This window comes from Rhipicephalus microplus, unplaced genomic scaffold, assembly GCF_043290135.1.
Source record: "Rhipicephalus microplus isolate Deutch F79 unplaced genomic scaffold, USDA_Rmic scaffold_140, whole genome shotgun sequence".
Lineage (NCBI taxonomy): Eukaryota > Metazoa > Arthropoda > Arachnida > Ixodida > Ixodidae > Rhipicephalus > Rhipicephalus microplus.
In genome coordinates this window covers 413,910-429,296 of record NW_027464711.1, presented here as the reverse complement: position 1 = coordinate 429,296, position 15,387 = coordinate 413,910, and the positions used below count along the sequence as shown (strand labels likewise).

Below are 15,387 nucleotides of genomic sequence, written 5' to 3'. Positions count from 1 at the left end.
TTATAATGAACCTGAGCATGACCTACTATATCCCAAAGGTCATAGTACAGTAAAACCTCGTTAATTCGAAGTCACCGGGACCGTGAGAAATATTTGAATTAAGCGTTTTTTCTAATTAACAGAATATACTAAAAGTGGATTACAAGGATCTTGACATTATTCATATTAATCAGGACTGGTCGTTTGCTCTGCCGGCTAAGGGTTATTTTTTCAAACAATACCTGGTCACAGTTTTGTCACAAACAAGGGGGAATTCCAGGGCCAAATCGCTATCAGCGCAAGAAAAAAAAGTTGATCGATTGAAATGCACGCCTGTAAATAACAAAACATTTTCACTGCAACACAGTAGTGACACACATGCAGCATGTCGCCTGTTCCTTGCTGCGTCAGCACGTCATGATGCGAAGCATGTCATGATGCGACCACTCGCCCATTCTTTTTCATAAAATAAAGAATTCGGTAATGAACAGTGTGATGAAATTCGTGGTGTGTTTTGGCTGGAAAACATCATTGAAGCTTTTGGTCCAAGTTTTCGAAGTATGCATTGCAGGCAAGAACTCTGCCAGCTGTGCAAGTGCGCAAATAGCTGAAGCAACCGGCACTCAGAGGTTCGCATGCATCGCGAATTCCACCAGACTGTCCTTTATCAATTTCCTTGAATTGCCCAAAAGAATGGATAATCAGGACGCACTGACGTTGCGAGAACCGTGCAACATGCTGCCCGCGCGTCATTACTTTACTGTAGTGAAGCACATCTTGTTTTCCACAGGTGCCTATTTCAGCTGATCACGAGGTCGTTTTTCGTTTTTAAAGACAATTTTATTTTTAAAGACGTCTTTCCTGGGGACCTTCGACGCAAAAATATTGGTCTGTCTGTCCTGTCTGTGCATTTGTCTGTTTGTCTGCCCTTAACGGTATCCAACGATACTCCAAGCGGCCGACTCCATCCGCAGCGCCCACCAATATTGCTCAAGATTCAGCGTACATACTTGTGCGATTGTCAATTAAAAAGCAAATATTGCGCATATCTGAGGCACCATGATAACACGTCAATATTCTGTATGTGTGTCTCTTACTAGAAAAGTGATACATAAGTAATTATAAGGACCGTAGCGTTTATCACGTTCCGCTGACCAGGCAACGCTTGCACGAAAGGGCAAGTGTTTCCACCGCTTCGCTAAGACGACACGGTGGTGGCACCTACTTGTCGCCTTGCGTTCTACGCCCTATTACCTCAGAGACGGGTGCACACACCGCGCGCAACGTTTTTCAGGATAACTGCCAGATAGTGCTCATGTCTCATGAGTGACGTGACTTGATGCGCTCGTTTGCCTCCGCTGCATACTCGAGGCACTCTAACCCAGTGCCTCCAGGATACCATTCACCAATTTTCTTACGCAGAACACTAAATAAACGTTTTGTTCACTCTCTCTAGACACAAGACTATTGTCTTTCGACGACATTTGCAGTGTGACATACAGATACAAGGCCAATTTTTTATATATAATTTTTTTTTTCGGGCTGTAAATAGCAAGGCAGAGATGCTTCAGCTACCACTCATTGGTATCGCTTAAGTACATTGCCCAGTGGCAATTAGGGGCCGTGGTTTCCCCTAATTTGCGGCAGAATCGCGATCGTGAATTGGCACACTGCCCCCAAAGCTTTTGAATTAACCAGACTTGTGCTGCCCGCCGCTTCAAATTATTTGTTCAGACTTACATTACAAAATATGGGACCGGGGAAGTACTTAGAATTAAGCGAAATTTTGAAATAACAGAGTTCGAATTAACGAGGTTTCACTTTATATGAGACCCAGCTTTAAAAAAAGTTGCGTGTGAAAACACAAGTTTTTTCCCCAAAAATGTTCGTGATGCACAGTTTTCGAAAAGCAGAAACGATAACGATGGCCTCGAGTTTACTTAAAGTGGCAGCGTGCGCTTTGCCGAGGCCCGTGGCATATGTACAAGCTGCCTCAGGCTATTAATGTAGCCAGTTGCGACAGGCCTGCTTGTGGGTACTGGCTCCAAAGTTTCGTAGTCCTTGGCATCCGATTCCTTCAAATCGCTCTTGCCGCGCATTTCATTCACAGTGCCCTTATGTGTGCGCGGTTCTGAAATGTCAGCATAATGAAATCATCGCAACAGACGTCGCGCCCGCTTTCCCATGTCGGAACCAACGACACACTGCCACAAACCGCCGCCGCGGCGCTCCTGTTTGAAAGCTTCAGGCTCAGTATCTGTTCCCACCTCGGTGAAGTCAGCCTCGCGAGAACAGTTTAAAAACACATGTAGCCGCCACCGCTGTCCACGAAACCTTCACCTTCTCCACAGCTGAATACAGGGACACCAGAAGCAGCAAGTAGACTGCCGGGCGGTCAACAGATATGAGCAAGCGCTCCACAACATGGCACCCACAAATAAGTCTAAACATGCGGATGGCGCCCAAGCCACAAGCGATCACACTTTGGATGTTTTAATTAGCGGCCGTAAAAAGCGCAGACGGCCTGACATTCGCGTCCTGATTACACACGCACGATGTAGAATGCAGGACGCATGAAGCATCCATCTCTGAGCCAGTTTCTAGACAAAAAGCAAAACTTCTGAATTCGAGCCAGCGTTGCTGGCGTCGCTGAGCGGTGGAGACGGACTTAGAAGTTGAGATAAAGAGAAGACAGCAGACTTGCAAGCATGCTTGCGAGAGATGGGTGAAGGAGTTGCGATAGAGTGAAGAGAGAGGAGCATACGAAGGGGAGGCGAGCTTAGAAACCAAAACATAGGGTGGAAAAGGCAGGTCGGGTAGCTTGCTTGCAAGGCCCACGAAGCGTTGAAACTCAAGCGTAGGAAAACTTGGGAGAGTGGTCGTCACGCGCAGAGGTCTAAAATCACATTGTAGCTCCAGCAATCTTGAGCGGCCCTGCCGACTTTTATAATTTGAGATTCGTTCCGTGTAACAGCCGCTTTTACGCTTACGCACGCGGGGGGACTAATCGCGTGTTATCAGTCGTTGGCAAAGCGCAAGCTCATGCACTGTAACAATACGACAACGATCTAGACAATATGCAGATGATAGGGTACAATCGGTGGTCGAAGATGCTGGAAAATGGTCTCGTCACTCCAAGCCGGCAACGCCAACGATAGTGTAGCAAAACTGGCAATCAAGAACCGATTGGAGACTAGTTGGCCGACCGGCCTTTGAAAGATCTTGAGGAGTGTGAAAACATGGGGCTCGTCCGGTGATGCAGGGGGCTTAGAAGGGTGGGGGGACAAAGGACGGAGGAGTGCATGACAAAAAACGGTTGTGGAGAGCGACAACTAGAGCGGTGCGCAGGTTAGCGTTTAACAGTAAATGTCTATGGGCACCTTGCCGTTGCATTATCAGTGGTCGAAAGTGGCTTCCTGGAAATTCGCCGGAGCGCCCACTCAGCTCGCGTTAACTGATCGGCAGAGCTCAGAGACGTTCGCTATAAGTGCAATTTCATGCCATTGAAATTATGTATATTTCCACGGTCACGCAGGTATCGTTCGTTTTAAGCGAAAGTTCATTTTAAAGAAAAAGTGCTGCATGCCAGGCAAAATGCATTGGAGACCGTGAGAATTTAAAAATTTATTCCCTATGTATTGTGCATCCAAGCAAAGCTGCATTCCACTGTTCTATTGCGCTACTTGTCAGCTGAAAAATCATTGGCAATGCTGGCATATGATAATGTTACTCAAGGACTGCCGAAGCCTACACAACTTCTAGAAACGAAGCTGAACTACTGCAAGAAAATTTCGTGGAAATGCCATGCATTACTGAACATAACATATGCAGTTTGGCAACCGTACAACTGCCTGCATAGGAAGGGGTTGTGTCTAATTCATGCCAGACACAAATGCCGTCGTTTACTCAACAGGCAGGAAAAATAAATAAATCATTTTATTCCCTTTTGATGGGAGGAGTACAGGACTAAAAGCTAGAGAGCTTGACGTTGTCCCAACCCCGTTACAAGTCGGCAAAGCAGCAGAAATGAGAGACAATCATGCATAAAGAATACCAAGTAAGCTTACACGTATAACATTGCATAAAGTAATACAAAATTTATGAAACAAGGTGCTGAAAATAGGAAGAGAATTGTTGAATTGTGTAGTCATGAACCGGCATGAGTATGAAAAACAAGAATCAATAAGAAGAATGGCCAGAATTCTGAGAGGTGTATTACTCAGGATAAAAAAATAAGCTGGGTGAGAATAGTATAATGTGAGAGTTTTGTTTACAGAAAGAATCAAAATGATAAGAAATAATGTTTACAAACACCGATGGTGATGGCCTATGCTTTGAGCTTTACACTGGCTGGCTGTGCAAATCAGCCTTTCAAAACACTCTGTCATGCATCTGTGCTACGTCACAGTCACATCGAAAACATGATTGATTCTGTAAATTTGGGGCCCCCAAAAAATCTGCACTGTTAACTCTCTGGAACCCATCCCGTTTTATCATACTTGTCACCTTCACGCACACTCGCTTGGATACAATGCAGGCGTAGCTGACTGAGAGGCGATTCATAGCATGCCAGTTGACACTGAAGTGGCCGCAAGTCGCTGCAAGTCGCCACTCACAGTACTTGCGGCGCAGTGGTGCAGTGGAATGCATCATTGCCTGTAGCTGCTACACGTTTCCCATAATGGTTCATTGTATCTAAAAGTGTTATATGCAGGTTCGTTATAGTGAGCGTAGACAATATATGTCATGATTGCCAGTGAGCGGTAAAAATTCCTGGGGGACTAATCGCTATCCATTTGGAAGCTTATGCATGCATTTCCATTCCAAAAACATGATTGCAAATTTGTAAAAAGTCTGCAATAATAGTGTCTGCTAAAAAAATTGGACATATGAAGGACTTCTGTGTTATGTGCTGCAGTAAACACCGCTTTTTTGTTTCTGTTTGCATATTCTAATGAAATTACAGGATTATGTTTTTGTTGTGATGTGTCTGCTTTGTTTTCATAACTATGGTTTGCGCACAGATGTCCACAAGAGCCTTTGTGTAATAAAGCATTGCATCTTCATCTATCATTTTAGTGCAGGGGACAGATTGGCAGGAGTTACTGCCATGAGATATTGGTTGCAAAAGAAACTGTCTTTCAAATTCTTCAGTGCATTCAATTTTCAGCTCCTTGCGCATATGCAGTATTGGCCTCTTCAATTCTTTGCCAGGCAAAAGCTGTTATCCTTTCATTATTTTATCCACAAGATATCACCTCCCCCCTCCTCTTTTTTTTTTATGCATCGGTAGTGCAGTGCTAGAATTTTTAATACAAGGCACTCTAGTTACCAATTGAATAACTCATCATTTGCTTTTAGGAAAGTAGGTGTTTATAATTATACTCTTTTGCATAATGAGATTTGAGATTACCTTTTTCCTGCACGGAAATGTGAAGGTACCTGTTGGGAGAAAGGAACTTCGCCGACTCATCCAGAGGTGATAATGCATGTGTTGAATCTACTGTGAGCTTTTATGGCTTATGCTCCTGACACATGGCAAATCGTACTACATTTATATAACTAATAACAATAAGTGAACTTAGTGGCACTTTACCTGCCTACTGCCACGGGACAAAAATATAATTTTGACATGGTGACCATGACCCTAGGCCCCCGAGCCGAGACTTCGGAAGAAATAGGTGTTTAAAAACTTGCATGTAACGTGTGTGTATTCTTGTAAATCGTTTATATCACTAAATATCTGCTCCAAGAATATAAGCACAGCTGTTTTACACAATTTGCCTCTTTCGGGATGTGCTGCCCTCTGCTGCTTTGATAAGATTTTGATAAAGGCCAGGACAACTGGTATCACCAGAAGTGAAGCCCCCGATATCAAGAGACATTTTGCAATTTTACAGTCTGGGAAGGGCACTTGTGCCGGGACATCATGAAAAAGACGGATGTGCCAAATCAGCATGCACAAATGAGATCAAACTCCTTGTCAAGCCAAGAACCAATCGAAAACCAACATGGCTGACGTTATGAGGGAGCGTGGGAGTGCGACTGGCGCTTTGACTGCAGAAATGAGATGGAGCCAGCTAATTCGTGCAGCCATCACTTTGCTCCCCAAACTGCATGCAATTGAACGATGAACACCCACAATCCTAAATATAGTGACTGCAAAGCACAAATGAAACACTGTCAGCATCCAGCCTGTCCAGCCGCTGTAGCTGAGAGTAGCTTTCGTTTAGAATTTTTTGCACATGCTCTTACATTGTCTGACCGGTAGTTAGTTATTCTAGGACAGTTGAACCCCTTTAATAAAGACACTGATGTAACAAGATTGTGTATATGCGCCAGCAGTATGCCTACACTGTAGGTTGATAACAAAATGAAAACATGGCTGCTTGCTTTTAAGACACACCTTATAAAAGATACAAAATCTGCTCCCTGGTGCATGTCTCGTTTGAAGGGGTTCAACTGTATTTACGAATTACAAAAGTTACGCAGTGAATTCATAAGCAGTCCTTGGCGCCAAGACCATGCATGCATGCCATCTGAAATTGAATTGTAAACTCATTCGATGGAAAAATTTTTTTTTTCATCTAATGGCATAGTTTTCTTATGTGACAGCATACAAATGGCATATAAATTGCATTAAGTTAGCAGTGTGTGACAGGGGTATTAAGAAATTACTGGAAAAGTTGTTGGGGGCATTATGCACAACATAAATATAATTTTTATCTGTTTTCTTTGAAGGCAGAGAGAGCAATATCATCAAATGAGCATTTTTTCCTTCTTTAAAGTTTTAAGTGATTTTTTGTGAATGTGGTTGTTAGCATTTGGATTGAACCTTTCATAATGTTGTGTTTGATCTACAGAGAACCTGCAGTATGTTGTTGAGCCAATCTCTGAAGAGAGAGCCACCCGTTGTTTGCAACGCATTGAACTGTTGAGCAAAATAAGAGAAGAGATTTTACCACATCCTGAACTGGACGAAAGACTGAAACTCTGCCAGCCATCCATGGATCTTCCGGACTGGTGGATTTGTGGACGGCATGATAAAGATCTGCTCATTGGTGCAGCGAAGTAAGTGCTTTGATTTGGTGCATTGAAGCTAGTTGTTCAGAAACTTTGCGCTTCTTGTGTGAGGTTAATGAACTTTGCATGATGAACCTTGCACCAAAACTGCTTCTTTCTTTCAAGAACACTTGTTCTGGTCTTATTATTCCTGAACTTTATGTCGCTGCATGCTTCACACTACACACTTATATAATTATATTTATATTATTTTTTGCAATTCTCTCGCCTGTCAGTGTTGGTGTTTACCTCACTTATTCTCAGTTTTTTTATATCATTTACTACCCTGTACCCACTCCTGCGATCATAGAATGGGCAAACTCGCTCATAAGTATACTCACTGGGACTCGCTCAGCAAAAGGCGATAGAGCCGCGCGTCTGAGTGAGTCCGGGTGAGTGATATTTTTGTGTGTCTGAGTCCGAGTGAGTTCATTTGAAGAACATTTTCGAGAGCATGAGTCCGAATGAGTTCGGCTCAGGAAAATTTGGTTAGTCAAAGTGAGTGCAAAGTGCATAATATATTTTTCGAGGGAGGCTGAGTGAGTTCCACTTACTTTTGCTGACCTAAGGTCCTATCTGATCATCTTCAGCATTACTATCAGCCTTACCTGAATTCACGTTTATTCTAACGTCTACTCACATGTATTCCAAAGCACCGTCTTTCATACACCGTTTCAATATTTATTAGAGGCGTGAATAACCCATTGGGGTGCCTTGACCTTTCCCCACCAACTCTTCCTTGGAATTTTTTGAAGATTATACTGTCCAATCTCGATAATTCGAACTCGAAAGGGCCCGAAAATTTGTTCGAATTAAGATAAGTTCGAAATAATGAAAGCGAAATGAATGGAGGGCTTGCCATGCAGTGGGGCATGTGTATTGAGCTAACACACAAGGGGAAGTTTCAGAAGACTTACATTTATTCGCAAATTACAGGACATCCATCATTAATTGAAGTAATCGGTAATGCGCAACTGTGCACACTTGCCTTGCAGCGAGTCAATTTTGCACGCAGCTTGGAAAGCATTTCTACTTCGGCTTCAGCATTCTCCTGGCAAAAAAAGTTGCGCGCGGCATTGTCCAGTGCCGAATCTATAGACGACGATGACAATAACTGCGTCTCCACTAGGCAGTTGCAGCATGGCCAGCACGTGACGAGAAAGGAGGAGCGTCTCTACGCAGAGAGAAGCAGATCAGCATTTGGGAGAGAACCATTACTCCGTGGCAGCTTTTTTTTCTCTCTCTCTCTCTTCGCACGCGTTGTTGAAAAGAAAAGGGCCTACGTGGCAGGAAAGGGAAAAGGGGAAGCATGGCACTGGCGCAGGAGCGAGAGCCAGCACTTTGCGACAGCTTTCTTTTTTTTTTTTTTTCCTCTCTCTCTTGCTCACGGCATTGAAGGGGGGAGGGGGGGAGTGATTCATAAATGAGAGAAAAGAAGATAAAACTGAGCCCCGTAACTGTATCCAAGTGCGACACCTCAACAGTGGCTCACGAGAGAAGGGGATAAGGAGGGATTAAAAGGGATGGAGTGACAAGTAAATATAAAATAGAGAAAGATGGGGACACGGTCGAAGTAGTCCAAGGACGGGATACCACTCAGCGAGAGCTTCACGGCGTCAGGAGATGGCGGAGGGCGAGCCGGTTGGCCTGAGTTGAAGGGTCTTTATGTGGCAGGGACGGAAAAGGGAGAAGCGTGGCACAGGCGCGTCACAGATCGGCATTTGAGAGAGAGCATGAATGTAAACATTCGACAGAAGTCGGTCTGTTTGGTTATGAAACTAGGAGATGATTTAGACTCCAACCAAAAGTTTTGAAGAAACACGACGTTTCAAAACGGACTTGGTTCCTTCCTTAGGGGTGACTGCGGGGCTACGTAGCAGCGGCGTCTTCAAAGCACTTGCGGGGCGGATAATGACCCCCCTCTTTCTCTCTTGTTTTGCCGTGGAGCGCACTCCGTGTGTATACACTGGGGGAAGGGCTCTGAGAGAGCGGTTGATATTATGGGCTGTCCTCTGTATGTGCCACGACTTGAGGAATAACCTTCTCCTCCAGTTCGGCTCGCTTTCAAGGATGGCCGTTGCTTCTAAATTTATCCGGTGATCCAGCGTCTCAGGATGTTTGGTGGCTGGGCTGCGCTCTTTGTAGAGCTTCCGCACATCGTTGGCGTGTTGCTTCAGTCGTTCCAGTAGGTTTTCGTCTCACCGATATACGAATTTTGTTAACGACACCGGGAGTCCTGTCCATCGTTGGCCGGTCTTTCGGGCGGGGGAGGAGGCGGCCCAGCGTACACAAAGGCATGTGCACAATGCGAACCCCTTCCTTCTTGAAGATCCACGCCAACATTTCGCTGGTTCCCTGAACGTATGCGACCGGTACTCGTTTCGGGAGGCTGCCAATTAAGGTTGATTGGGGTTTTTTTCGTATCCTATGTTGCTCTGCGCGGCGGGTGGCGGCTCGAATAAAGTTTTTTGGGTATCCGTTTTTTCTGAGGTCCACAATGCCGGCGCGGATCTTCAAGAAAGAAGGGGTTCGCATCGCACACGTACCTTCGTGTACACTGGGCCGCCTCCTCCCCCGCCGGAACGACCGGCCAACAATGGACAAAACCCGCGATGTCCTTTACAAAATTTCGTGCGCCGAGTGCCCCTCTTGGCATATTGGCGAGACAAAAAACCTACCCGAACGACTGAAGCAGTACGCCAACGATGCGCGGAAGCTCAGCAAAGAGGGCACGCAGCACAGTCGCCGAACTTGCTGAGACGTTGGATCACCGGATAAATTTTGAAGCGACGGCCATCCTGGAAAGTGAGCCGAACTGGTGGAGAAGGTTATTACTTGTGTCTTGGCACATACAGAGGACAGCCCATAACATCAACCGCTCTGTCGGAACTCTTCCCCCAGTGTTTACACATGGACTGCGCTCCACGGCAAAACGAGAGGCAGAGAGGGGGGGTCATTATCAGCCCTGGGAGTGCTTTGAAGACGCCGCTGCTACGTAGCCCCGCTGTCACCCTTGAGGAAGGAACCAAGTCGGTTTGAAACGTCGGGTTTCTTCAAAACATTTGGTTGGAGTCTGGATCATCTTCGAGAGAGAGCATACATTCTACCGAAGCCTTTTCTTTTTCTCCGCGCGCACCGTTGAGGTGTTTATTACAATGTTGGTTGAAATGCAGCGCCCCCACACGGCGCTGATAGTTGTGTTGAGCTGTGCTAGCCTGGCACAGCAGGGGGGGGGGGGGGGGGGGGTCGCCGTTTTGGAAATAATAGACACAGTTCATTTTAGGCAAAGGACTCAACATATTCTCATGTTCTTCGTGGGCCTGATGGCCTACTGTTCACGGTGTATCACTATTGCCTGGCTATCCGTTAATCTACACATGTATCAACTGGCGACGAGGATGAAAGGAAGTTTCATGTAAGTCTTCGTTCCCGCACCGCACTGCCATATGTTCACCATGCCAAGTTTCGGCAACCTCGAGCCGTTCGAGGGGGGAGGAGATGACTGGCCCTGTTTAGTGGACCGGCTCCAAGCATTTTTCCTGGCGAATGATGTCGCCCCAAACAAGCGTACTGCCGTGTTCATCAGCTGCTGCGGGCAGAAAACATATGCTTTGCTCCGCAATTTGGTCAAGCCCGCCAAGCCCAGGGAGAAAACGCTGGACGAGATTCTTCAAGTTCTTGGAAGCCATTATTGTCCGAAGCCCTCTGTCGTCGTGCAGTGTTTTCGTTTCAACTCGCGCGTTCGCACGGAAGGGGAATCCGTCGGCAGTTTCATCTCATCACTAAAAAGCCTGTCCGAGCACTGCTACTTCGGGGCTGAACTCGAAAACATGCTTTGCGACTGCGTCGTGTGTGGCATAAACAACGTGGATGTCCAGACAAGACTTTTGGAAAAACCGGACCTCATCTTCGACAACGCCGTGCAGACCGCCTTGGCAATGAAAGCAGTAAAAAGGGGCGCAGGTGAGATAGCGCAAGCAAACATAAGCAGCGCTTTCTCGACTCACCGTGTCTCTTCAGGTTCTGGGGGCGTCACATGCTATCGCTGCGGGGATGGACATCTTGCATCAAAATGCAAGCATGTGAAGACAATCTGCATTTACTGCCACAAACGAGGTCATTTGCCGAAGGTGTGCAATTCGAGACGAAGGGACAGCCAAGCTCAAAGCAACAGCCCTACCAAGGCACATTCGTTCTCGGTTTGCAGATCACCGTTGTCGAGTTCACCGTCGTCGAGTAACTGTCACCGTGTTAATATGGTACGCAAGCAGGACGCCTCTACCACTTCATCTTGTGAAGTTTTTGACATGTGGCCGGTCGACTACGCCACGCCGCCTCCGCCTTTCACCGTCACTGTTGACGTTTGTGGCAAGCCGCTCCGCATGGAAGTGGACACGGTGGCAATTGTCTCTGTCATGGCCAAGTCGCGTATTCTTTAGCTTTTGCCTTTGGTTCCTGTGCAGCCGTCGCAAGTGCTTCTGCGAAGCTATTCCGGGGAACTAAAACAACTTCAGGGCAAAGCCGACGTCAGTGTGAAGTTTCATGGCAGGGAGGCCGACCTATCCATTTTTCTGACCAGAGACGGATCGCCACTCTTCTTGGATGCAACTGGATGCGTGAGCTGGGCATCGGCATCTCTGACGTTGAAGTGAACATCCACGCACTTTCCGACGTCAAACACCTAGTCCAAGACTACGCCGAAGTGTTAGAAGGAGGCCTGGGTACATTCAAGGGTGCTAAGGCTTCTCTACATGTTCCTTCAGATGCTCTGCCTCGGTTCTTCAAGCCACGTCCACTGCCGTATGCCTTGACAGATAGAGTAACTCAAGAAATCCATAGACTAAGAAGAGATTCCATTCTTGTTCCAGTCAAGACAGCAAAGTGGGCTGCACCTATTGTTCCTGTGACCAAAAGGGATGGACGCATCAGAATCTGTGGAGACTTTGGTGTCACCATAAACCCAGTGGCAACAGTGGAGCAGTACCCCATTCCAAGGATCGATGACCTGTGGACTGTGCTTGCTGGAGGTGAGAAATTCGCAAAATTGGATTTGCGAGATGCGTACCAGCAAGTTGTCCTTGACGAGGCTTCTAGGGAGTATGTCACTATTTTGACGCATATGGGGTTATTTCAGTACACCCGGTTGCCTCTTGGCATCTCATCTGCTCCTGCCATATTTCAGCGCGAGATGAAGAACTTGTTCAGGGGACTGCCCCATGTAGCAGTCTATTTTGACGACTTTCTTGTGACTGGCGCAAATGATGCTGAGCACCTTCGCAACCTTCGTGCTGTGCTTAGCAAGCTTCAGAAATCTGGCCTCAAACTCAAACTTGAAAAATGCCATTTTTTCGTGCCACAAGTTGAGTATCTCGGGCACCTCATCAGAGTGGAACCCTTTCAATACCAGAAGCTCAGAACTCAGTTTCCATGAAGGTTGCCTACTTTGGGGATCAAGAGTAGTGATCCCAAAGTCATTGCAAGCCCAAGTTTTTGCTGTTCTTCATGCCAGCCACCTGGGTATAGAGAAGAGCAAGATGATTGCCAGGAGCCATGTTTGGTGGCCGGGCGTTCACAATGACATTGCCAACAGCGTGAAGAGCTGTGCTACGTGCCAAACTCCACATCGAGCTGTACAGCCGGTTCAGCAGACGCCGTGGCCTTTTCCACAGCGACCCTGGTCAAGGCTTCACATTGATTTTGGGGGACCATTCCTAGGTCACACATTCTTGGTTATTGTGGATGCATTCTTAAAGTTGATAGAAGTATTTCCTGTGCCTTCCACAACTGCAGAAGCTACCGTTTCTCCATTGAGAATAGCATTCGCTCAGCATGGCCTGCCTGATGTCGTAGTTTCCGACGACGGTCCTGCCTTCACCAGTGCCCAGGACCATGAGTTCTTAACTCGAAATGGAATACGCCACATGCTTGTACCGTCGTACAGAGGGTCCCGGCAGGCTCCATCACTGCAGCCAGGTGATGATGTGTACGCGCGAAACTTTCGCAGGGGTACACCCTGGGTGCCTGCCAGTGTTGTGGACGTCGCTCCGTCATCAACCAGTGTCCGTTTTGAAGATGGCACCTTGGCAAACCGACACAGCGGCCACTTGCGCCTTGTGCAGACAGAAACATGGGCCTCTCCTGAAACTGCTATCGCTGCAGCTCCACTACAGTTGGAGCCGCCGCTTCTTCATGGACCAGCTGTTCCACAAGTGCCTCACCAGGAACAGCTACCTGTAACTAGTTTATCTGGGAGTAGCTGTACCACGGAGAGCGACGGGACTGCGCCCAACAGTGGTGTGCATGTGAACAGTGACTCTGTCATGCCTACGCCTAGCACGCCGAAGTTGCGACGTGGCATGAGGACTAGGAAACCGGTGAATAGGTACTCCCCGTAGTCTTCCTCCTAAGAGGGGAGAAGTGTTACAATGTTGGCTCAAATGCAGCGGCCCCACGCGGCACTGATAGTTGTGTTGAGCTGTGCAAGCCTGGCACAGGGGGGGGGGGGGGGTGGCATTTTGGAAAGAATAAGCACAGTTCATTCTGGACAAAAGGCTCAACATGTTCTCATGTTCTTCGCGGGCCTCATGGCCTACTGTTCACGGTATCACTACCGCCTGGCCTTCCGTTAATCTACACATGTATCAGTGTCGGAGGTGCCGCCGCGGGGGGGATTGGGCGTGGTGCTGCGAGCATTTTCGGAGCGTGGTATGTTCGAATGAACCGTCGCAAATGCTCACGCATTCAAACTACGGGGCGTTCTTGCCTATTGGAATACACATAGCTTTGACGGTACCTCAGTGGGAGTTCTAATTAACCGGAAGTTCAAATTAAGCGTGTTCGAATTAATGAGATTCGACTGTATCTTATGCTGTCATCTCTTACGAGAGAAATGACCTTACGGGTTTGGAAGCACTCAGAACTCATATTCAAAAATACTATGTCAAATGGCACCGAGAAGAGCACCGATTACTTGACATATTGGTGTTAAAACAGCATTCACACCACGTTCGAAGAAGCTAATTCTAGACTCAACGCCAGAGCGAAGAAGTGTGGCGGCTTGGGCTAGTTGGTATGGCATGACGATAGTTATAGCGCGAGAACAAAACGACGACTTGTCTCTGTGTCGTCGTTTTGTTCTCGCGCTATAACTATCGTCATGCCAGAGCGAAAGATTTGTTTTAAACACACTTGCGTTTCTTGCCTTTGTAATTGAAAATTTAATTTTTAACCTGCAGGTATGGCTTAAGCAGAATGGACTATCATCTCCTGAATGATGGAGAACTTTCTTTTCGTGAAGTTGTTCGGGCACAGTCTGCATCGAAGCCACCTATAATGATTGTTGGCCACCATGGGCACACTTTTCCTGTCCCAACTACCTCAGGCAAGTTTTGGTTTTATCTAATCTTTTTCTATTGATGAAATTTTGATAGCCTTCTTACTGATGAATAAATGGTCGGGTGAAACACTTGGTGTTGCATGCACTGGAGAATAAATGAAGTGGCCCGAATGTTTCATAACACCGTTACACATGCAAGTTTTGTGTTTAGCCTGTGTAATTACCAAATTGGAAGTTTTTCACACAGCTATGTCTTCATGCCTGATGTTTTTCACACCTGATGATGTTTTTGACACTGCTTAGCTACTGTTATCATTCCTCTCAACTTGATCAATTTGGCAGTTAAAAGAACTCTTGATTTTTTTTTTAAATCTCATAAATGTTCGTAGTATTTCAATATTTTGTAACTCAGTCAAACACCACTGCAATGAAATTCGCGCTAAAACAAATAATGCTCGGTTCGCTGTCAGCAGTCTGTAGGAGTCAATACATTAATATTTTCACCACAATGAACACTCTTCCTTGGGCCGTTCTGCTTCAGTGAAATTCGACAACACAATTTCAGGCTCAGATATTTAATGTCATGCAGTTAACTTAATGTTTAACATTTTAATGCTTTTTCAGGAGATAAAAATATGTCTATGATGTATAAAACACGCACTGGGGCTACTAGAAACCACCGCTATTACGTAAGCATGAGGGCTGCCATTGCTCTACGATGGCAATGAGACTACCCTGCTTTTGCCACTGGCTTGCTTCTGAGCTGCAGACAAAATGAAGCTGAAGCTCAGTCGCTCAGTTTATTGAGTTTTCTACATGCTGCTGCTGGGTGCAATTGCGAAACGGTACCTTTTCGATGGCAATGCTTTTCGTTCTTTTTGCACTTGGCCAGTGTGGTCACTGGTCAAAGCAGCTGTTCTTCCATGCTATCAATAAAATCAGCCAGCAATGACAAGTGGATAAGAAGAATAGCTTAGAATAAGGCATTAATCACCGCTCCATGATGCCGT

The 15,387-nt window shown here is 46.4% G+C and overlaps 1 protein-coding gene across 6 annotated transcripts in view; it reads left to right on the top strand.

Moving 5' to 3' along the window:
- kis (chromodomain helicase DNA binding protein kismet) overlaps positions 1–15,387 on the top strand; it is a 228,849-nt gene that overhangs the window by 135,004 nt on the left and 78,458 nt on the right. For all 6 annotated transcript variants that reach the window (XM_075885419.1, XM_075885418.1, XM_037427719.2 and 3 more), the window contains 2 exons: positions 6,843–7,050; positions 14,277–14,422. In XM_075885419.1, coding sequence (XP_075741534.1) covers positions 6,843–7,050; positions 14,277–14,422 — 354 coding nt within the window. The remainder of the gene's footprint in view (positions 1–6,842; positions 7,051–14,276; positions 14,423–15,387) is intronic.